Source organism: Prosopis cineraria, unplaced genomic scaffold (assembly GCF_029017545.1).
Source record: "Prosopis cineraria cultivar Desert tree isolate PC_DT_omini unplaced genomic scaffold, ASM2901754v1 PC11, whole genome shotgun sequence".
Classification (NCBI taxonomy): Eukaryota; Viridiplantae; Streptophyta; class Magnoliopsida; order Fabales; family Fabaceae; genus Prosopis; species Prosopis cineraria.
Genome location: NW_026555342.1, coordinates 23829781 through 23853361, shown reverse-complemented (window position 1 = coordinate 23853361; position 23581 = coordinate 23829781). Strand labels below are relative to the sequence as shown.

Sequence of the window (23581 nt, the reverse complement as noted above, 5' to 3'; positions counted from 1 at the left end):
TAACAACACTCTTCTTATACAGTCATTTTATATGGAATTTTATTCACTGATATAAATTTGAGTAAAATCGAGTCCCAAGTAACTTGTAAAAAAGTTCTATTATAGTTTTATTTTATAACATAACTTTTAATGTCTATACTTTTTCACAACTATTAATTTAGTTCTTAAACTTTGACTTATTACTACTCAAGTTTTGTAGTTTATTAAGTTAATGAATGATAAGAATTGAGTTTTAGTGAATAAAAAATTATAAAAATTAAATTATTTAAAGTCAATAAACTATAGATTGAGTTGTTTCAAATCAAAATTTGAAACTGAATTGATAATTGAAAAAAAATTCGGGAACTATAGAAATTACATTTTCGATAGGTTTTTGGGTTCATAAAATTCATATTTAAGACTAAACATATATCATGAAATTCAAACCTTTGACTTTTAATTTCCTGGCTACTCCGTATATACATTGGATAATGCCTGTTTCACGTTGTCTTCACAGCTACATATAAAGGACTCAGCCCTTTAATTTAGGGCCTTGATACACGGTGAAGAAAATTACTTCAGCCTACAAAAGATTTCATATTTTCTTTGGTCAATCGTATAAAGAGAGTGAAAAACGTGTTCTGAATATATAGTTGTTAACTTGAAACTTCTTCTTCTTCTTCTTCTTTTTTTCCGTTGCAAGCATATTAAGAATATCTCCATTAAGAAACTGAGAGCAAATGATAGATCTCTCCAAATTAAATTACTGTGCATAGAGAATAGTTGAGATTGAATTTTCTAAACTATTTGTTTAAGTGATGAGAGTTCCACAATTCACATCAAACTTTAGTTGGTCAGCTTGTAAAAATTCTCTTAATGCTATCTTATTACAGTTTATGTAACGTTTTAAATAGGATAATGACTAAATTAGGTGAAATACTTTCGATATATGGATTTTTTTATTTAAAAAAAGTCATGCAAGAAGAGAAATAGATAAAGTGATAAAACTTCGATTCACATGTACATCTCACTCCTATTCCTATCTATTATTCTCTCTGTTTATTTTCTTCCATTTAATTTTTTTAACAAAAGAAGTATAAAAATTATTTTAGGTAGGCAATGAAAAATGAAGACGTAAGATTAAATAAATATCAATTCTGTATATTAAGAATTTTTTGTAAAGTTTCTTTCATACGTAATTAGTGAACTATTAATTAATAAAAAGTAACTAATTCAGGAGCTTATTATTGTATTTGAATAAATAAATAAATAATTGATATAATTTCCTTAAAGTAAACTAGCAACTAGTTTAAAATTACCCACCAGCTTTTGCTTTCTGTTGTTTTTTCAGAAATAAAATTTAAATATTGTAATGAACAAAACACTTGTAATATTTGAGGATTTAAATATTTTAGATTGAAAAAAAGATGAAATTAGGAGAGCTGTCTCTCTCTCTCTCTCTGTGTTTTTTTTTAATGTCATTTTCATTCTGAAAAAATCATCAATTGCATACAAATGGAGGAGAAAACCCATTTAGGTTTGATAACTATTGAATTCGGGTTTTTCTAAGATTGTAATAATTTTTTTTAATATTTTAAAAAATATTTTGAAAGTCTGATCCTATATAAAATTAAGTAATGATGAATAATGAAAAGAAAAAATTTTGGTCGAAATGTATACAATTAAAATACTAAAAAATCGTCATATAAATTTAAGAATATAAAAGTATATTTTTCCCAACCGTGACTTTTAAGTTTGTGCTTTCGTGGAATTAGCAAGAGGGTTCATGTCAATATAATTTGTAGTCAGCCATAAGAAACAAAACACAACGTTGAACAAAACCATTAGATTTATATATGTAACTATATATACTTCTCCCCAATAAATCAAATATATATAGTATATAAGTACCTAGCTAAACATAATGGCTTAAGGCCCTATAAGACATGAAACAAGAATATTCAGACATTGAAACTTTCTCTAAATCCTACACAATAAATGTAAAAAATGATATTCTTACACAATAAAATTAAAAATAATATGAAATTATTCAATACGTTTTTAACATATATTTAATTTACGCGAACAAAATTTTAATCATATGATAAGCTGTGATTATATTATCCCCTATATTTATACGCAAAATTTCCAAATAATATAATTAAGCAGATTAAAGTTTATTAAATATAACCAATGTAATAATTATCTACTCGTCTACTAGGACATAGGTAATAAGACACTAAAAATAATACCATCTAACGTGATATTAAATGAAAAAAAATAGTTGAATTTTATTTTAAAATCAATTGATTTTTGCTTCACAAGCCATTTCTGGAATATTCATTTGACTTGTAAATTTTGTTGAAAATAAAGAACTACGAGGGCAAAAGGTATAAACACAGTTTTAACAGTAACACTATAATATAAATATATTTGTATTACGTGGGAAAAAGTCCCTAAAGTATCATACTAATCCTGCAAAATATTTACACAGATTTGAGAACATATACAATCTTGTTAATTTACCAATATTCAATATACACAACTTAGTGTAATTTAATCTTAAAATTACGTACTTGTTTTGTTGTTCATTAAGAAATCGAAGCAAGAAAAATGAAGGAATTTTAAAATTATTTTGTCAACCTTAAAATCTATTATAGCTAGATTTCTTTTTTCTACTTTGTCGAAAATCAAGTGGAATACGGTGCTCTAGTTTTCGACTTCTTCACGCATTATGATTATTTGAAATTTTCACCCCATGTTAAATACGCACGACCAATTTGTTTAGCTAACAATTTTTCCTATTAATAAATATTTTTCCAAAAGAGAGTTTATATAATTGAAGAAGGATAGACATAATATTGGACAACCTGTTAAATATATAAGACCAGCCACCATGTCTATTTACTCAATATTAATATTAATATGGTTTAATGGCAAGAAAAAAAAAAAGATGTAATGTTTGAGTTCGTTAGTCCTCTACGCATTATGATTGTTTTGAAATTTCCACAACTTCTCATCCAACCCTAATTAGTCATTTTTAACAATATAACATTTTTCACTGAGTGATTTGTTAATTAGATAGGGATAATCTACTAATTAATCTCTTTCTCTCTATTTACACAAACTGCATGGTTAGACCTATACGATCCAAATTAATTTTGCACACAAAAATTCCTATAAACTCCCCCAAGGTCCCACATTTGTACATCAAAACACTTTTACACAATTTAATTAACAAACAATGGTGCTATCATCCAAATTTTCATCTCCTCTCTACTTCTTTCTCTTTGCCATCACAACTCATGCTCAAAATTTGCCACAAGACTATGTAAATGCCCACAACAAAGCAAGATCACAAGTGGGTGTTCAAAACATAAATTGGGATGATAAGGTGGCTGATTATGGCCAGAACTATGCTAACTAACAAAAGGGTAACTATCGGCTCATCCACTCTGGTGGCCAGTATGGGGAGAACATCGCACGGAGCTCCGACAACATGAGTGGCACAAAGTTGTGGGTGGCCGAGAAGGTGAACTATAACTGCAAGAGCAACTTGTGCGATGGTGTGGAGTGACGGCACCATAATCAAGTGGTTTGGAAGAACTCGGTTCGTCTTGAATGTGCAAAAACGAGGTGTAACAACGGAGGCACTTTTATTGCTTGCAACTATGATCCTCATGGCAACACAGCTGGACAAAAACCTTACTGATCAATGAGAGTAAAATGATGATTGTATTGTGTTTTAAATTTAATTTGCATTAAGTATAAATAACTAGAAGAAAAGGAATAATATATCAATGATAAAGAAACATGTACTTTGTATCAAGTTCATGTTAGTGTCACGGTGTGATATAATAAGATTAAATTTAAAGTACTTGTTTGTGTATCTTGTTTGCTATTCTCAGAATAAGTTCAGAGAAAATTTCAATTCATAGAATAAATTTGATGTTTTTCATGTTTAGAGGAATTGAATTTTTTATTTTTCTTTCCTGAATAGTGACTTCATTGGAAATATGTGACATTCGATCTTTTGCATGAGTCATAACCTTCTTAGGTACCTATTTTTACGTTCTATTTTCTCAATAAATTTTTGAATACAATATGGCATGATATGTAAGATACGAAAAATTTAAAAATTATAAATTAAATGTATGTATATTTTGTTTAGATAAACTTTTTGCATATTTTGAATGCCATTTCGGTGACTTTTTTTTCCATGTAATAAAAGTAAATTTTATCGTAGAATACTTGTGTTTATACCTTTTTGCACTCGGTAGTTCTCTATTTTCATCAAAATTTAAATTTTAAAAGTCAACTTAATATTTCAGAAATGGTTTGTGAAGTAGAAATCAATCGATATTGAAATAAAATTCATTTATTTTCATTTTTACTTTATGACATGTTATAATATATTATCTACTGATGATACATGCATATATAAATATTTATAATTAATATGTACACATGTACATACATTCACTTTAATTTTAAAATTTTATGCCTGTTTAGTACTTTGGTAAATTTTTTTCGGAATTTAATTAATTAGGAAACAAACCGTAAAATTTATATACGCTTAATTTTTTTATTCCTATATGTTTGGTGAAAATATATGTATTTACGATATAAACTGTAATCTATTAAAGATCTCACCACAAGAAAGACCAATTTAAATAAAAAATTTTAAAATTTAAAGGTCAAGCTTTTAGCCTCATACCTCAATAGAAAAAAAAAAAAAAAACTCACTTAAAAAGATCTCATCGAGATACTAAACCAGAAAAATGAAGCAAATTTTAAATTATTGTGTCAACCTCAAAATCTAATATAGCTTTCTTTTGTCTAATCTGTGGAAAGTCAAATGGAATACGGCAACCTCAGAAACAAACAAATAGCAAGACTATAGAGTTTCTTAGTCATTCACGCATATTGATTATTTTGAAACTTCAACTATGCACTCATGCATCGTGCCTACAAAACCCTAATAGGTTATAGCTTATAACAATTTGTTATATTAATTATAAAAAAAAACAGAGAGAATAGAAACTGATCTATTTAGTTTCTCAGCCGCCCTCCAAACGATATGATTATTTTGAAATTTCTACCCCTTCTAATTATCCAACCCAAATAAGTAATTATCAAAAGTTTAACAATGTTTTTACTAATTTAGGATCTCTTCAAGCTGCACGGTCTACCAAATTAGAGAAATAGACATAATAATCTGTTGTCTATTAAGTGATTAAATAAGATCTACAAGTCTTTTTATCGCCAATTACACAATTAAACTGGCTAGGAACCATCTTCGCTGCTCATCAGTCGTCATTTCCGACCCTGATGAGTGGTCCAGATTTCAAATTTTTAGTTTATATTTTTATGTAAATAAAAATAATTTTGTTAATAAATTATGCTTTTCAATAATCTGGATAATCTAGATTCCCAAATTCAATATTTAATTTGGAATGCCCAAATTCAATATTAATTTGGAATGCCCAAATTCAATATTTAATTTTTTTTTATAAATTGCCTATCTAGATTTTCTCTACACAGTCAAGATTTAAAGTTTTTAACTTTTAATATTTTTTTTGAAAAGTTCCATTCAGGATATTATCTTTTTTTAACATTTTATTTTCAAAAATAAATATATAAAAATAAATATTCAATCTCGACTGTATAAAGTATATCTAGATAATCAATTTATATATAAAATTTTTAATATTAAGTTAAACTATCCAGATTAAATTTATACCATTCAGATTCATAATTAACAGGTATATTAAAAAGTTTATAATTTTTATTTTTAAAAAATATAAGATATAAATTAAAAACTTTAAATCTGGATGGCCTCATCAGGGTGACTTATCACCCTGTTGAGTGCTGAAGACGGACCCCGCAAACCATAAGATTCCACCCATAGGACCAAGATTATTAATTTTCCACACGAAAATCCCTATAAATTGCTCCCCAAGGTTTCCCAATTCCTCATCTCTCATTTCTTCATCCAACAGTACATCACACAACAACAAACAATGAAGCTATCTTTGAAGCTTTCGTTTTCTCTCTTCTTCTTTGTCTTTGCCCTTACGGCCTCTGCTCAAGACTCACCACAAGACTATGTGAATGCCCACAACGCTGCAAGATCACAAGTGGGTGTTCCAAACATAGTTTGGGATGACACAGTCGCTGCTTTTGCACAAAACTATGCTAACCAACGCCAGGGTGACTGCCAGTTGGTCCACTCCGGTGGTGGTGGCAAGTATGGTGAGAACCTTGCCGGTAGCACCGGCGACCTAAGTGGCACGGCTGCCGTAAATCTGTGGGTGGCCGAGAAGGCGAACTATCACTATGACAGCAACACGTGTGATCCAGGGAAGGTGTGTGGACACTATACTCAGGTGGTGTGGAAGAATTCGGTTCGTGTTGGATGTGCTAAAGTGAGGTGTAACAATGGAGGAACCTTCATTGGTTGCAACTATGATCCTCCTGGCAACTACGTTGGACAAAAACCTTACTGATCTGTGAAAGGAAAGTGATGATCTATGATCACTTTGCGTTAAGTATGAATAATTAGAGTAAGGGAAAGGAATAATACATGGATGGCATTGAAATATGTATTTCGTATCATGGTTTGATGAAATTAGTATATATTTGAAATATTTCCGTGCGTCATAAAGTATCTTCGTTGTCATGTTTTTAGAGTAAGTTTAATGAATAATTTTATTGTTTTTCAATTTTCTTTATCTGAACAGTGATGATTTCGTTGAAAAGATATGTATATGTGTATATATATATATATATGGATTTCAATTCGGTGGTTACTGTGTTTAGTATAGTCATTGAGTGTCTTTATTATTTAAACCATTGAAATCAACATCAATTGGTCTAAATTCATATTCCACTTAAAATTAATGAATGAGTTAGTTTATATAATGTTGATATAGATTTCAATAACTCAGATGAAATAAGTATTTAATACTTGCATATGTTGTTTTGCATAATCATATGAGGTATCTATTTTTAATTAATTATTTGCTCATAATGAATTAGATATACTTCATCCGTTTTTATATATAAGGAAACCATCACTTGTTGTTTTGTATTTATTTATAAGTAAAATCACATAACCCAAGAAATATTTATTACAATTTTCGTAAACCACCTTTTATAAATTCATAATTTTTATTCACGAGAAATAATTAGTCAAACCTTATTTTGATTAAATACAAGGGTATTTTAATTTCATTTTTTATTTTTATATACAATTATTATAATTAATTGATTTTCTTAAACTGTGTAATATAATTATTTTTTCTTATATATAAAAAAGGGGGAGTTTGTGATCTAGGGGTCTGTGGACCCTTCAAAAAATTAATTGTTTTACTGAAGAGAGAGAGCGAGAGAGAGAATTAAATTCTCATCAGACAATTTTGTGCAGCCAAAAAAAAAAATTGTGTGAAAATTGATTTGAACATGCCAAAATTTGGAGAGGCAATTCAATTGCTTTGAATTTATTTTATTTTTTTTTGTTCAATTGCTTTGAATTTGTTATTGCCTAATTGTTTGAAAACGTAACGGTCCTTGATCAATTGCTAGTATTTTACACGATAAATTGCTTACAAGTCAATTGGAATCATGCGATCATCATAATTCGACAGAAAAAAAAATAATGTTCGAAACTCCAAAAGCTACTGAGTGTGGATAGTGAATAAGATTATTACTTGCTTTGTTATCTCGAAGTGATTTGCCTGTATTGTGTAGAAAAGGTCATATTTTGTGTAGTTTCAAAAATAACTATAAGTCTTATTATATTTTTTTTATTTTGGAAAAAAAAAAACAGTTTTGGAAAGTATGCTTTTAATTCTTAAATTTGCATCATGTTTAATTTTATGGAGAATTTCAATACAAGATCAGGGATGTGACGTAATTATAAATGAGACCCATTGAAATTTGAAATCTCACTTCAATCCAGTATAATTGAAATGAAATTAAGTTCAATAGTTAAAAGACTAAAATACCCTCCATTTACAAAGGCTGATAATGTCAGCGAAAAACAAGTCTTCAGATAAAGCTAACATTTCCCTTGCCGATTACCCTCGACATATTGCTCCTCTGTAATTTCCTTCTTGAAAAAGCCTTATAATGCAGATTCCGATCAAGATCTTATTGGGTCTACAATGGCTGCAAAAATGGCATGGTGCCACCAACATTCTCGCTCATCTCGCTCCCTCTATGCTTCTAATATTTTCTTTAACTGTATGTTGCTTTATTCTGAACTTTAATTAGTTTTTATATGGACTTCAATACTTCATTCTGGTCAATGCAAGGGTGTCTGCCTGGATTTATGAAATTTAATATCAAATTCTTCAGTTCTTGGTTATTTTTGGGCAACTAGTTATCTATAACTGTCTAAAATTGATTCAGACAGTTGATAAAAGAAGGGCTGTTCCTAGTTTCCTTGCCTCACATTTTCCCCTCATGTGGATTTTCATTTCTTCTTGGTTAAACCAAGTGGAAAAATGTAAGCTATTTAATCCAATGTATGAACTAAAGCTTCCAATTAATTAAACAGTGTTAAATTATGCCCATGCACACGCACACGCGCACAGATTAAACATGAAAAGTTTGTCTTTTTCTTCAGATCAATAGAAATGTATCATTTTAGGAACAACGATATAAGAAGATAGAGATGAAATGTATTTGATGATTGCTCATTTGTAATTAGAGATGAAATGTAAATTGACAAGTGATATCAAGCATTATCAAGTACTGTTATTTGGTTAAGAAATAATATTATGTAGTTTACAAGTTAAGTTAATAATTTCAGAAGTGATATATTTGTTACAGGTTTGATGTTGAACAAGTACGATATCAAGTATTATTTGACAAGTGATAACAGGCAGTTAACAAGTACTGTTGAGGAATTAATAAATAAAGTTATGCAATTAATAAATAATTTAGTTAGTTTTTAGATCAATAGATTAAACAAGTTTTGTCACGATATTAATGAGTCAAGTTACAAAATTAATGAGTTATGTGTTGTGAAATTAATAAGTAATATAATTGAGTTTAGGGAGTTGCGGATTAACAAGTAAAGTTAAATAGTTAATAAGTCCTGTTGTGAAATTAACAAATAAAGTTACAAGATTAACAAGTCCTTCAGTCAGTTGCCTCTTTTCTTTCTTTTGTAGAAGGGCATTTCAATCATTTCGGGTAACAATTTTATTTCATTTCAAACTAACATTCTTGTAAAATATTTTCATATTTTTTGGGCCTTATTAGTAAATAACTCTCTTCCTTGATCCTATATTGAAATCCTCCCCTCATTTTATCCCTTAACTTTAGGAACCCATGAGATTCCCCCCCCCCCCAAACAAGCCTAGCTGTGAGATATGAATCACGAAAAATGGAGAGATTGAGCCTTTCTCTAAATCCTATCAGGCTGTGTGATGAAGTTTTGAGGTCTAAAACAGTTATTATAAAAATCTAGTGTGTTTTTTATAAACAAAATTTTAATGAGGCTTAAAGCTGCTGCCTGCTTGATGACCTAAAGCCACACATACTGTGATACTAACGTTTGACAATATTGTAGGCTTTATAAAAGAAGGGAAGACGAGAAGTGAGAGGAAATTAGAGCAAGGTAATCCATGTGGTGCAAATTAGTGTATCATAAATCTCTCTCTTTGTTTAGGTAGATAATTAATGGGTTCATAACATAATAATTAATACTATACTCGGAATCATTAAAACTTTTTGGGAAAACATTACTTCTTTTTTTTTTTTGGTATGTGAGAAAACATTACTTTTACTCTTTGCATTTTGCTTGTATTTTGGTGTAAGTCCTTCTACTTTTTTTTTTTTTTTTCTGGTTTCAAATCCCTATACTTTTCTCTATCTACAATGTTAGTCCTTACATTTTTATAGGGACATTAATGTGGAACAAATGGTGTTAATAATGTTGACATGTCAATTAACATCGTTATTTTTTTGCTTCCATGTCAAACTGATATTGACATGGATTTTTTTTAATGAGCAAAAATAAAAAAAATACTACATCAAATGGAATAAAAAGGTTGACATGGACTCTTTAAATTTTTCTTTACTAAAAAAATCCATGTTAGCATCTTTATCTCATTTGATGTTGGCTTTTTTTAATTTTTGTTTATTAAAAAAAATCTATTTTAGCATCTTTATTTCATTTGATGTAGGCCTTTTTTTTAATTTTTTCTATTTAAAAATTCATGTCAGCATTTTTATTTCATTTGATGTACCTTTTTGCTAATTAAAAAATTCATGTTAATATCAATTTGACACGTAAGCACAAAATTAATGATATTAATTGACATGTCAGCATTATTAACACCATTTGTACCACGTCAACGTCCCTATAAAAATTGTAAAAACCAACATTATAAATGAAGAAAAGTGTAAGAATTTAAAATATTAAAAAATTGTACATAAGCATATACCAAAATATGAGTAAAGTATAAAAATTAAAAGTAGTATTTTTCTAAACTTTTCAAAGAGAATACTAATCTATATACTTTTTTCACTTTTATTAATTAAATATAAAATTAATGATTATTTTTACCTTTTAACTTTACTTCTTTAAAATTTGCTTGACAATTGAATCATTTCTGCCCTACATCATCATTCCACTATTAAGGAATGTTTTTGAGTAGGTCTCACTATTATATTTTTTAATATTCCATCCGTTTTAAATTATAAAATATTTTTAAATAAAATTTTACATGTTAATAAATATTATTAAATACGTGTAACAATTTTATTTTTTTTAAAATAACAATATAAATTTTTAAAAATACATTATTTAACATACTAAAAAGAGAGGACAAAAATTAATTATAAAAAATAATATTAAAATAAATTTATTTAATGAAACCTTATTTTTTTAAATTCTTTTACATTTTAAAATACAGAATCTCCTCAAAATTGGATTATAATTTTGAAACGAAAGGATTATTACTTTATCATAAATTGCTCCGTCCCAAACACCCCCCCCCCCAAAAAAAAAAAGTCCATCCAGCTCGCTCTCTCCTCTCTCTTCTGGAAGACGACCATCGCTTCAGTAGCAGCTGGTGCATGGATTTGGTATCCACGTCCCAAACCCTGAGCCGCGTTCATTCCTCGCTCTCCGCGCCTCTCGCCTTCTCTCCGTCCAGCACCGGATGCTCTGTAAGATGATCCCAGGTGCAAAAGCACCGTTTTGCTGGATTTCCTCCATGACACCAACAATCCCACCGGAAGGAGGAACTAGAATAGCATTCCCCTGTTTCCCTTCATGAAATTTCTCTTATTCTACTTAGGACATATTAGCTTTTTAATCCTAGGAATCTCTTTGTTTCTTTTGGAATGTTTCCTTTTCTCTTTTGCTCTTTCTATATATAATATTTTCCCCTTCCAGGAGTAGTGCTACGTGCGCTCCACTTTTGCTATATCTTTCTACTATTTCAAGTGGTGTCAAAACAGGGGATTCAAATAGGGTGAGAGAAAGGGGAGCTTGAATAGCACTATTCTTTCTAATCATTTATATAGAAACAAACAAGTTAGGGGCATTTATCAGAATGCTAATTGCGCATGTCTATGCGTATGTGATATATCTTCCGGGTTCATCTTCTCTGCAACAATGTAATCACGGTTTCAATGACTCTGTTTCCCTTGAATATCTGAATCTCTTCTTTTTCTATTGCTGACAAGTTTTAACCAAGCGTGAAAGTTATAACCACCTTAAAACTAAAAAATGGCAGCCCCAAAAAGTTACTCTTTAACGCCATGCTTTCCTTCTTGAACCTTCTCCATCCTATTCTCGAATCTTCCGAGCTGATTCTGTGCTTCTACCACGCAGGCCAGTGAGTGGGTAACTCGATGTTGGAGCTGGCATTGCCGGTGAGAGCAAACTGTGATCACGAGAACCGTCATCCGATATCGATGTTGTGGAGGGCGTGGATGTGAGAGAGTATGCTCTACTATGTGTCTGTGATTCTGCTTTTGGGATGAAAAACAGAGACACATTTTGATTTTGTTTGTTTCTAACAGATTAACCTTTTATCGTTGTCACTTTTTCATCTTCTTCAATATCGATCCAATAGAAAAACTTTTGAATTGGGAATATCAAAGCGTCCAAGTCCAAACCTTAATCTCTGCAATTAACCATTCATAAACCAGAGGGTGGAGGAAGGAACTTTTAATTAAGTGTAACTAATTCTTGTTATAAATAAGTTCAATCATAATTTTCATGCCAATAATGAGTCCATTATTTCACTGATAGAAAGTGTTGTGCTATCATTGAATAAATTAAACTTCATTTGTTTCTAGATAATTTCGTTAAACTTTGTATAGGTGTGCATATATAGTTCTCTCTTTTTTTTTGGTACATGATGTATAGTTGTCTTAATTTTGAGGTTATGTGGAAGGAAAAAAGTACTTAATTATGGAGACTTTTATGTTTAATATACTTTTTTTTTAATAAATCAATACATATGGTTTTTTTACCAACACCCCTTATGATTGATACTTGTAATAAGTATATTTTTTATTTTAAAATTTTAATCTCTATAAAAATTAAAAAGTTTTAGTATTTTAAAAAATTACTCCCTACATTTTAAAATAATTTAAATTTTTATAATTTTATTTTTTAAAATAGAGGAACCAATATTTTAAATAGTTAAAATTATATGAACTAATTAAATTATATTATGTCAAAGTTTATGATTGAATTATAATTGTATCAAAATTATAATAACTGAATTGTAACGAGTGAAAGTTCAATAATTGAATCATGACTTAATTAAAATTATATAAATTAAATGATTAATTTTTTCTTAAATTAAAATTATTCTATTTTGATTTAATAAAAAAAGTACATTTGTATGTTCTGCCATAAAACGATCGGGGATGGTATCAAACCCTATATGAGAAAAACAGTGAAAAGATGGATAAGCCCATCAAAAGTGAATAGGAACAAGAAAAAGACAACCTTTATAGGCCCAAATACTTCTATTCGCCGCCATCGTCGTTTCCACACTATATAGGTTGAGATTACTTCATCTCTAAACAATCTGGAAAGATAAGAGACACCTTTCGTTATAGCCTTGTATATTATTTTCTTTTTCTTTCATCAAAATTTAGAACTATATTCAAACATATGTGAGAAGTGTATACTTTTTTTTTTTTTTTGTAAATAAAAGGGCAGGCACAAATGGCCAAAGATATTGAACATATGACCCTTCACTTACAAGAGTGCTTATATGTTATTATGCTACAAAGCCATTGGCGAAAGAAGTGTACATTAAGTATTGGTTTTCATATCACCAAAGCATCAACAATTTCACTGCTTAAGTTTTATGAGAAAATAAACTTGTAGTATACGCTCAATATTTTATGTAAGGCTTAAGTTAATAACATTATAATAACTCAATAAATTATAGTTCAAAATGTTTTGAAGGGGAAAATATTTATCAAAAGAAAGAATAAAAAATTGTGATGATCGTTGTAAAATATATACATATATATACACACTTGTGGAGCATAGAAAAACTATTTAGAAAGCACTATTTAACCATAAAAGAAATAAAGCAATTTTGAAAAACTACAATGAAGAAGTTGAAAAATAGAAACATATATATTGCCTTGAGTCCTAGTGTAAAATGATCTAGATCAAGACAAGAGGGAAAAAATTAAAGGGAAATATAAAATAATTTTAAAAAAAATTATGTATAGGCGTTATGAAGCAGACTTATTTATAAATAAGTCCTATCACAGTCAAGTCTTTTGGAACTTGAGTGTAATTTTAAATTAAAGTGCAAAGCCAATATTGCCATATGTGAAGTAACATTTTTTAAAATTTGAAATAATAGTTGTAGATTACTAATGAAGTAAATATAAATAATTAGTGTTAAACTTTGTAATAACACATGATTGATTTAACTATTAGATCATATGTGAAGTTATAGTTGTACTATATTGAAATAACAGTTGTTAATTACTGATGATATAGTTGGAAGCAATTTGTGCTAAACTTTGTTAGTTATGCATGATCGATTTAATTATTGAATATATAAAGTTATAGTTATAAAATATTAAAGTGATAGTTATAAATGACTAATGATGTAGTTGTATGGAATTAGTATTAAACTTGTAATGATTGATTAGTTTAACTAGTAGTAAATTACTTTGATTGATGTAATGTATTTTTAATAGGGCCATTATCTATTTACATACTAATTTCAAATTACACTCAGGTTCACTTGGTTATGGTATTTGAATTTTACTTATGAGACCTATACATAATGTTTTTCTAATTTAAAAGCAAACATAGCTAAATAAATGCATTATTCCGCTGAATTTCCAATGACCACAGGGCATAAATATAATATCAAAATTTTATATTACGTAAATACCAACTAAACACGTCTCTGTGCATTGAATATGAAAACTCAAGATAAAATTGTCACATGCATTAGGTGGTTTTGCCCAGTCCCATAAAATAAATCCATTTGGCAAAAAAAAAAGGGTAAAAGTAAAAAATACATTAAAATCAAATAAAATTAAAGGATGAAAGTAAAACTTAGAAAATATATTAAAAAATTAAATTTAAATAAAAATAAAAGAAGAAAGTGCAAATCCCAACCCCTTGTACCCTTAATGTCTTGGGGAAGGTAATTTTTATTATCGGCCGAACCTACTTCCTGTGCTAAAAAGAAAGAGCGAAACTTTGCACTACAATGTAGAGCTAGGAAGATTAAAAATACTTTTATAATAATAATAAAATCTAAAATGAAAAATAATTTTAAATGATAATAATCATAAGTTCATGACAAACTTATCTTCCACCTCAGTTATCAAACTTGTGAGTTTGAATATACTTATGATAGAGATGTAAATTTGAATCATAAACTTGAATCGTAAACTCTTAATAGTTTACTTTTATTACTAAATAACCATAAAAATTATATAATTAAATAATTAAAATATAAAATATGATTATAAGTTAATTTAAATATATTTTAAATAGAAATCATTGAAATTAAATCTACCTATATTGATAGATTATCATACTAAACATAAAAATTTCAAAATAAGGAAACCTATTTTTGTTGCTTTCTATTTTATTAATATTAATTTTTTCTTTTTGAGTTTTATTTTTCATTTAATTGTGTCCTGTCACTTCTATGAAATAAGTTTTATGCAATATATATAATTTTCTCAACTCAATTAAAAATTGATAAATTTATCAAATTTAACTGATTGCATCTAGTCTAAGTTTATGAATAAGTTGACATAATTTTGTAAACTAGAAACGTAAAAACAGTAAATTGGGAGAGTTAACTTGCAAGTTTAATCGAGTTTCATTTAGTTCAAGTTTATGAACACGTTAATATGATTTTATAAGTTAAAAATATAAAAATAATAAAATTAGAGAGTCAACTCGAAAATTTAATAACCATGATTATATATTAAAAAAACGTTGGTTAGTTTTTTATTTTTAATTTTAGATGGAAAAAGATATTTATTTTTATTGTAATTCAATATGAAATAAAGAACATTTCATTAATTCCATCGGATCATATTACCTCCAATAACACGTTAATGGCTGACGTAGATTGAACCAATGACTTCTCCAGCATTGACTCCCATTCGGTCCCTCCTTACACATTGAATGATACTTCCTTGTCTTCTTCGTCATCATTAAAAACTGACTTTACCAGTTTACGCTTCAATATTTATTTTTGGTCAAAAAACTTTACCCCGTTAATTTAGGGCCTTGATCTAGGGCAAATAAAGTTAGGGAAAACTACAATTAGGAATACTATAATGAAATTAATTATAAATATTGATTTTGAATATGTGGAATATATTACTCGTAAGGATCTTAATCCTTCTGTAGAAAGTATCACTCTTGCATTTTGAACTTGAAAGCATGTCTTAGACTTATGAGTTCCTGAAACAAGGTGTTTGAGAGTAATTTTAGAAATTTGAAGTCCCTATTTATAATGAATTTCATTATATAGTTCCTATTTGTAATTTCTCCATAAGTTATTTAAAACGGTTTGCCAAAAAATGGTTACTCAAAACAAAAATAAAAAGAATAGTAATAAAGAAAAGTGAAAAACGTTTTGCAATAAGTTATTTGACTGCTATTTGACCCCACAAAAAAAAAAAGTTATCTGGCTGCTAAGAAAGAAGAATAGTCATATATGAGAAATAGAAATTTCTTATGTAATGAAATTGTATTTGAATTTGCAGTTAGAAAGTGACATAGACTGTGTATGCAAATGAAGAATTTTATTTGATTTTATCCGATTTGAACAATAATGAATGGCTTGTGGAGTTTCGCTGCAAACTATCTTATGTAACGTGTCAAATAGAGCACTAACTAAATAAGATAAAAATGTTTTTAATATGATGTGATTTTGGAGAGTCTATTAAAGAAGAATATAGAGAATAATTCATGTTAATTGGTGTGAGTGAATGAGATTCTGGACTTTCTTAATTAAACAAGTGGATGTGAGTTTGATTTTCAGCTCTTGTGTATGGAGGAAACATGACCCTGACTTCCCTCCTCCCACCTCCTATTAAATCTAGACTGTCAAGATTAAATCTAGGTGGTTCAAATTAAATATTTTTATTTTTATATTAAAAAATTATAAAATTTAATAAATATTTTTCATTAATAATTTGGATAGTCTAGATTTAATAGGGCAGTCTAGATTTAATATTAAAATTATAAAAAAATTAACATTAAATTTAAATAATCTATATTAAATATAGATTTTCCAGTGATTAGATTTAATAATTTTATAATTTTATAAATTAATTATTTAAATATATTCTGAATAGTGTAGATTTAATATTAAAATTATAAAATTTTAATATTAAATTTAGACTATTCATATTAAATCAGACCTATTCAAATTATTAGTTAGATTTAATAAAAAAAAGAGAGAGGAAGGTGAAACAAGTGGGAAACTGGGAATATCACTTAAGATATACTTTTTTTATTAAAAAATGTAAAATATTTTTTAAAAAGTTAAATATTTTAAATGTAAGATATTTTTAATTTTTAAAGTGTGATCATTACCTTTTTTACCAAAAGCATTTTTAATTTTGTTTATACATTATCCAATGTATCCAATGTATAAATTGATAGTTACAAAAGAATCTAGATACTAAAGGTTATGTTATAAAAAAATATAATAAAAGTGTTTTACACGATACTTGGGACTCGATTTTATTATAAAAATTATAATAAAATTGATAGTTATGCCTTTTTTACCAAAACTCTTCGTTCACAAAATTCATATTTAAGACTAAACATATAACATGAAAATTCAAACCTCTGACTTTTTCTTGGCTGCTCCGTATATACATTGGATAATGTCTGTTTCACTTCGTGTTCACAACTATAAACAAGGACTAAGCCCTTTAATTTAGGCCTTGATATACGGTGTAGAAAATTATTTGAACTAAAATACAAAAGACTTCATATTTTCTTTGGTCAATTGTACAATTGTAAAGAGAGTGAAAAACGTGTTCTGAAGATACTGCTTGCGAAAGTTCTTTTTTTTTGTTTATACTGAGAGGAAATGATTGACCTTTCCAATTAAATTACTACAGACATAATAGCTGAGATTCAAATTCCTAAATTAGTTGTTTAAGTGTTGAGAGTCTCAATGTCTCACAATTCACATCAACTTTAGTTGGTTAGCTTGTGAAAGTTCTTTTAATGCTATCTTATTACAGTTTATGTAACGTTTTAAATAGGGTAATGACTCAACTGGGTGAAATACTTTCGATATATATATTTTTTAAAAAAAGAAAGTCAATCAAGAAGATAAATAGATAAAGTGATAAAACTTCGATTCACATGTACACCTCAATCCTATCTAATATTCTCGCTATTTATTTTTTTGAACAAAAGAAGCATAGGATTTTGTTTAGGTAGGCAGTGAAATTAAGACGTAAGAATAAATAAATATCAATTCTGTATATTAAGAGTTTTTAGTAAAGTTTCTTTCATATGTAATAGTGAACTATTAATTAATAAAAAGTAACTAATTCAGGACATTGTTAATATATTTGAATAAATGAATAAATAATTGATGTAATTTCCATAAAGTAAATTAGCAACTAGTTTAAAATTACCCACCAGCTTTTGTTTCCTGTTGTTTTTTCAACAACAAACTTTAAATATTGTAATAAACAAAACACTTGTAATATTTGAGGATTTAAATATTTTAGATAGAAAAAAGATGAAATTGACAGTGCTACCTCTCTCTCTGTTTTTTTTTTTTTAATGTCAATTTCATTCTGAAAAAAATTGTCAATTTCATACAAATGGAGAAGAAAACCCATTTATGTTTGATACCTATTGAATTCGGGTTTTTCTAAGATTGTGAAAATTATTTTTAATATTTTAAAAAATATTTTGAAAGTCTGATCCTATATAAAATTAAGTAATGCTGAAAAATGAAAATAAAATTTTTGGTCGAAATGTATACAATTAAAATACTAAAAAATCGCAATATATATTTAAGAATATAAAATTATTTTCCCCAGCCGTGACTTTTAAGTTTGTGCTTTCGTGTAGTTAGGAAAAGGGTTCATGTCGATATAATTTGTAGTAAGCCATAAGAAACAAAACACAACGTTGAACAAAACCATTAGATTTGTATATGTAACTATATAGACTTCTCTCCACTAAATCAAATATATATAGTATATAGTATATGCCTTGCCAAGCCCAATGGCTTAAAGCCAATAAGACATGAAACAAGAATATTCAGACATTGAACCTTTCCCAAAATCCTACACAATAAATGAAAAAAGAATGATATTCTTACACAATAAAATTAAAAATACTATGAAATTATTCAACACGTTTTTAACATATATTAAATTTACGCGAACAAAATTTTAATCATATGATAAGCTGTGATTATATTATCCCTTATATTTATACGTAAATTTTCCAAATAATGTAATTAAGTAGATTAAAGTTTATTAAATATAACCAATGAAATAATTATCTACTCGTCTGCTAGGACCTAGATAATAAGACACTAAAAATATTAAATGAAAAAAAATAGTTGAATTTTATTTTAAAGTCAATTGATTTATGCTTCACAAGCCATATAAATTGTTTTTGTATTACATGGAAAAAAAAGTCACTGAAGTATCATACTAATCCTGCAAAATATTTACGCAGATTTGAGAATATATACAATCTTGTTAATTTACCAATATTCAATACACACACACTTAGTGTAATTTAATCTTAAAATTACGTACTTGTTTTATTGTTCAGTGAGAAATCAAAGCAAGAAAAATGAAGGAATTTTAAAATTATTTTGTCAACCTCAAAATCTATTATAGCTAAATTTCTTTTTTCTACTATGTCGAAAATCAAGTGGAATACGGTGCTCTAGTTTTCTACTTCTTCACGCATTATGATTATTTGAAAATTTCACTCGACGTTAAATACGTGAGACCAATTTGTTTAGCTAACAATTTTTCCTATTAATAAAGATTTTTCTAACAGAAGAATTTATACAATTGAAGAAAGATAGAAATAATATTGGACAACCTATTAAATATATAAGACCAGCCACCATGTCTATTTACTCAATATTAATATTAATATGATTTAATTGCAAAAAAAAAAAGATATAATGTTTTAGTTCGTTAGTCCTCCACGCATTATGATTGTTTTGAAATTTCCACAACTTCTCATCCAACCCTAATTAGTCATTTTTAACAATATAACATTTTTTACTAAGTGATTTGTTAATTAATTAAATAGGGATAATCTACTAATTAATCTCTTTCTCTCTATTCACACAAACTGCATGGTTAGACCTATACGATCCAAATTAATTTTGCACACAAAAATTCCTATAAATTCCCCCGAGGTCCCACATTTGTACATAAAAACACTTTTACACAATTTAATTAACAAACAATGTAGCTATCATCCAAATTTTCATCTTCTCCCTACTTCTTTCTCTTTGCCATCACAACCTATGCTCAAAATTCACCACTAGACTATGTAAATGCCCACAACAAAGCAAGATCACAAGTGGGTGTTCGAAACATAAATTGGGATGATACGGTGGCTGATTATGCCTAGAACTATGCTAACCAACGAAAGGGTGACTGCCGGCTAGTCCACTCCGGTGGTGAGTATGGAGAGAACATCGCGTGGAGCTCCGGCAACATGAAGTGGCACAGATGCTGTGAAGTTGTGGGTGGCTGAGAAGGCAAACTATGACCACGAGAGCAACTCCTGCAACGGTGGGGAGTGCCGGCACTATACTCAAGTGGTTTGGTCTTGGGTGTGCAAAAGTGAGGTGTAACAATGGAGGCACTTTCATTGCTTGCAACTATGATCCTCATGGCAACATAGCTGGACCAAAACCTTATTGATCAATGAAAGTAAAGTGATGATGATATAGCGTTTTAAATTTGATTTGCATTAAGTATAAATAATTAAAATAAAGAAAAGGAATAATATATCAATGGGAAAGAATCATGTGCTTTGTGTCAAGTTCATATTGGTGTCACAGTGTGATATAATAAGATTAAATTTAAAATACTTGTTTGCTATGCTTAGAATAAGTTCAGAGAAAATTTCAGTTCAGAGAATAAATTTGATGTTTTTCATGTTTATAAGAATTGAAGTTTTTATTTTCCCACCCGGAATAGTGACTTCATTTGAAAGATGTGACATTCGATCTTTTGCATGAGTCAAAACCTTCTTAATTAGGTACCTATTTTTATTTTCCATTTTCTCATATGTAATTAGAAATGATCTAGGATTGAAAAGCATGGACAACTATGAAACACAAGTATGTATACGCTCATTGAATACTTCAATTATAAAATATAAAAAATTTATTTTTTCGATGTAATAAAAAATTTATCATAGAGTTCTAGTGCTTATACCTTTTTGTACTCGGTAGTTCTCTATTTTCTTGAGAATATAAATTTTAAAAGTTAACTTAATATTTCAGGAATGGTTTATGAAGTAGAAATCAATCGATATTGAAATAAAATTCATTTATTTTCATTTTTACTTTATGACATGTTATAATATATTATTTACTGATGATACATGCATGTATAAATATTTATAATTAATATGTACGTATGTACATACATTCACTTTAAATTTAAAATTATATGCCTGTTTGGTACTTTATGGTATCAATAAGAAAAAATATTTTTTGGAATTTAATTAATTAGGAAACAAACAGTAAAATTTATATACGCTTAATTTTTTATTCGTATATGTTTGATGAAAACATATTTGTTTACGATATAAACTGTAATCTATTTAAATAAAAAACAATTTAAATAAAAAATTAATAAAAAATTAAAGGTCAAGCTTTTAGCTAGCCTTCATACCTCAAAAAAAAAAAAAATCTCACTTAAATAAAAAGATTTTATTGAGATAATAGGCAAGAAAAATGAAGCAATTTTTAAATTATTGTGTCAACCTCAAAGTCTACTATAGCTTTGTTTTTTCTAATCTATGGAAAACCAAATAGAATACGGCAACCTCAGAAACATAAACAAGTAGCGAGACTATAGAGTTTCTTAGTCATTCACGCATTTTGATTATTTTGAAACTTCAACTATGCACTTATGCATCGTGCCTACATAAAACTAATAGGCTATAGCTTATAATAATTCGTTATATTAATTTAAAAAAAAACAAGAGAAATTGTTCTATTTAGTTTCTCAGCCGCCTTCCAAACAATATGATTATTTTGAAATTTCTACCATTTCTAATTATGCAGCCCAAATAAGTAATTGTCAAAAGTTTAACAATGTTTTTACTAATTTGGGATGATCTCTTCAAACTGCACAGTCTAACCAATTAGAGAAATAGACATAATAATCAGTTGTCTATTAATTGATTAAATAGGATCTACAAGTCTTTTTATTATCACCAATTACACAATTAAACTAGCTAGTAACCATCTTCGGTTCTCATTAGTCATCACATCCGACCCTGATGCGTGGTCCAGATTTCAAGCTTTTAGTTTGCATTTTTATTTAATATTTACGTAAATAAAAAATATTTTTTTTAATAAATCTGCTTTTCCACAATCTGGACAATCTATAATTAATTTAAAAAGTCCAAATTTGATATTAATTTTTTTTATAAATTGACTATCCATATTTATTTTGTACTGTCAAGATTTAAAATTTTAAATTTTAATATTTTTAATATTTTTTTTTGAAAAATTTCAGTTAAGATATTGTCTTTATTTTTAATATTTTATTTTCCAAAATAAAATATATAAAAATGATATAAAAATTAATATTAAATCTGGATTGTACAAAGTGTATCTAAATAGTCAATTTATATATAAGATTTTAATATTAATTGAATCATCCTGAATAAATTTATACTGTCCAGATTAGTGATTAAGAGATATATTAAAAATGTTATAATTTTTATTTAAAAATAAAATATAAATATAAATCAAAAGCTTAAATACGGAAGGCCTAGATCTCATCAGGGTGACTGCTGAATACTGAATATGGACCCCACAAACTATTCGATTAGACCTGTAGGATTGAGATTATTAATTTTCCACACGAAAATCCCTATAAATTGCACCCCAAGGCTTCCCATTTCCTCATCCCTCATTTCTTCATCCAACACTACATCACACAACAACCAACAATGAAGCTATCTTTGAAGCTTTCGTTTTCTCTCTTCTTCTTTGTCTCTGCCCTCATGGCCTCTGCTCAGGACTCACCACAAGACTATGTGAATGCCCACAACGCTGCAAGATCACAAGTGGCCGTTCCAAACATAGCTTGGGATGATACAGTCGCTGCTTTTGCACAGAACTATGCTAACCAACGCAAGGCTGACTGCCAACTGGTCCACTCCGGTGGCGGCGGAAAGTACGGTGAGAATCTTGCATGGAGCTCCGGCGACATGAGCGGCACAGATGCTGTGAAGATGTGGGTGGACGAGAAGGCGAACTATCACTATGACAGCAACACGTGTGATCCAGGGAAGGTGTGTGGACACTATACTCAGGTGGTTTGGAAGAATTCGGTTCGTGTTGGATGTGCTAAAGTGAAGTGTAACAATGGAGGAACCTTCATTGGTTGCAACTATGATCCTCCTGGCAACTACGTTGGACAAAAACCTTACTGATCTGTGAAAGGAAAGTGATGATCTATGATCACTTTGCGTTTAGTATGAATAGTTAGAGTAAGGGAAAGGAATAATACATGGATGGCATTGAAATATGTATTTCGTATCATGGTTTGATGAAATTAGTATATATTTGAAATATTTCCGTGCGTCATAAAGTATCTTTGTTGTCATGTTTTTAGAGTAAGTTTAATGAATAATTTTATTGTTTTTCAATTTTCTTTCTCTGAACAGTGATGATTTCGTTGAAAAGATATATATATATATATATATGGATTTCAATACGGTGGTGACTGTGTTTAGTATAGTCATTGAGTGTCTTTATTATTTAAACCAATGAAATCAAGATCAATTTATCTAAATTCATATTTCACTTAAAATTAATGAGTGAGTTAGTTTATATATTGT

General features: G+C 28.3%; 2 protein-coding genes and 1 pseudogene across 2 annotated transcripts; all 3 read left to right on the top strand.

Moving 5' to 3' along the window:
• The first annotated feature begins 5952 nt into the window (after window positions 1-5952).
• On the top strand, window positions 5953-6629 carry LOC129286796 (pathogenesis-related protein 1-like). The gene has a single exon (XM_054922848.1). The coding sequence runs from the start codon at window positions 6003-6005 to the stop codon at window positions 6486-6488; it is 486 nt and encodes a 161-aa protein (XP_054778823.1). The 5' UTR covers window positions 5953-6002; the 3' UTR covers window positions 6489-6629.
• Window positions 6630-19385: 12756 nt separating this feature from the next.
• On the top strand, window positions 19386-20415 carry LOC129286356 (pathogenesis-related protein 1-like; annotated as a pseudogene).
• A 2239-nt stretch (window positions 20416-22654) lies between these two features.
• On the top strand, window positions 22655-23314 carry LOC129286739 (pathogenesis-related protein 1-like). The gene has a single exon (XM_054922746.1). The coding sequence runs from the start codon at window positions 22688-22690 to the stop codon at window positions 23171-23173; it is 486 nt and encodes a 161-aa protein (XP_054778721.1). The 5' UTR covers window positions 22655-22687; the 3' UTR covers window positions 23174-23314.
• The last annotated feature ends 267 nt before the right edge of the window (window positions 23315-23581 follow it).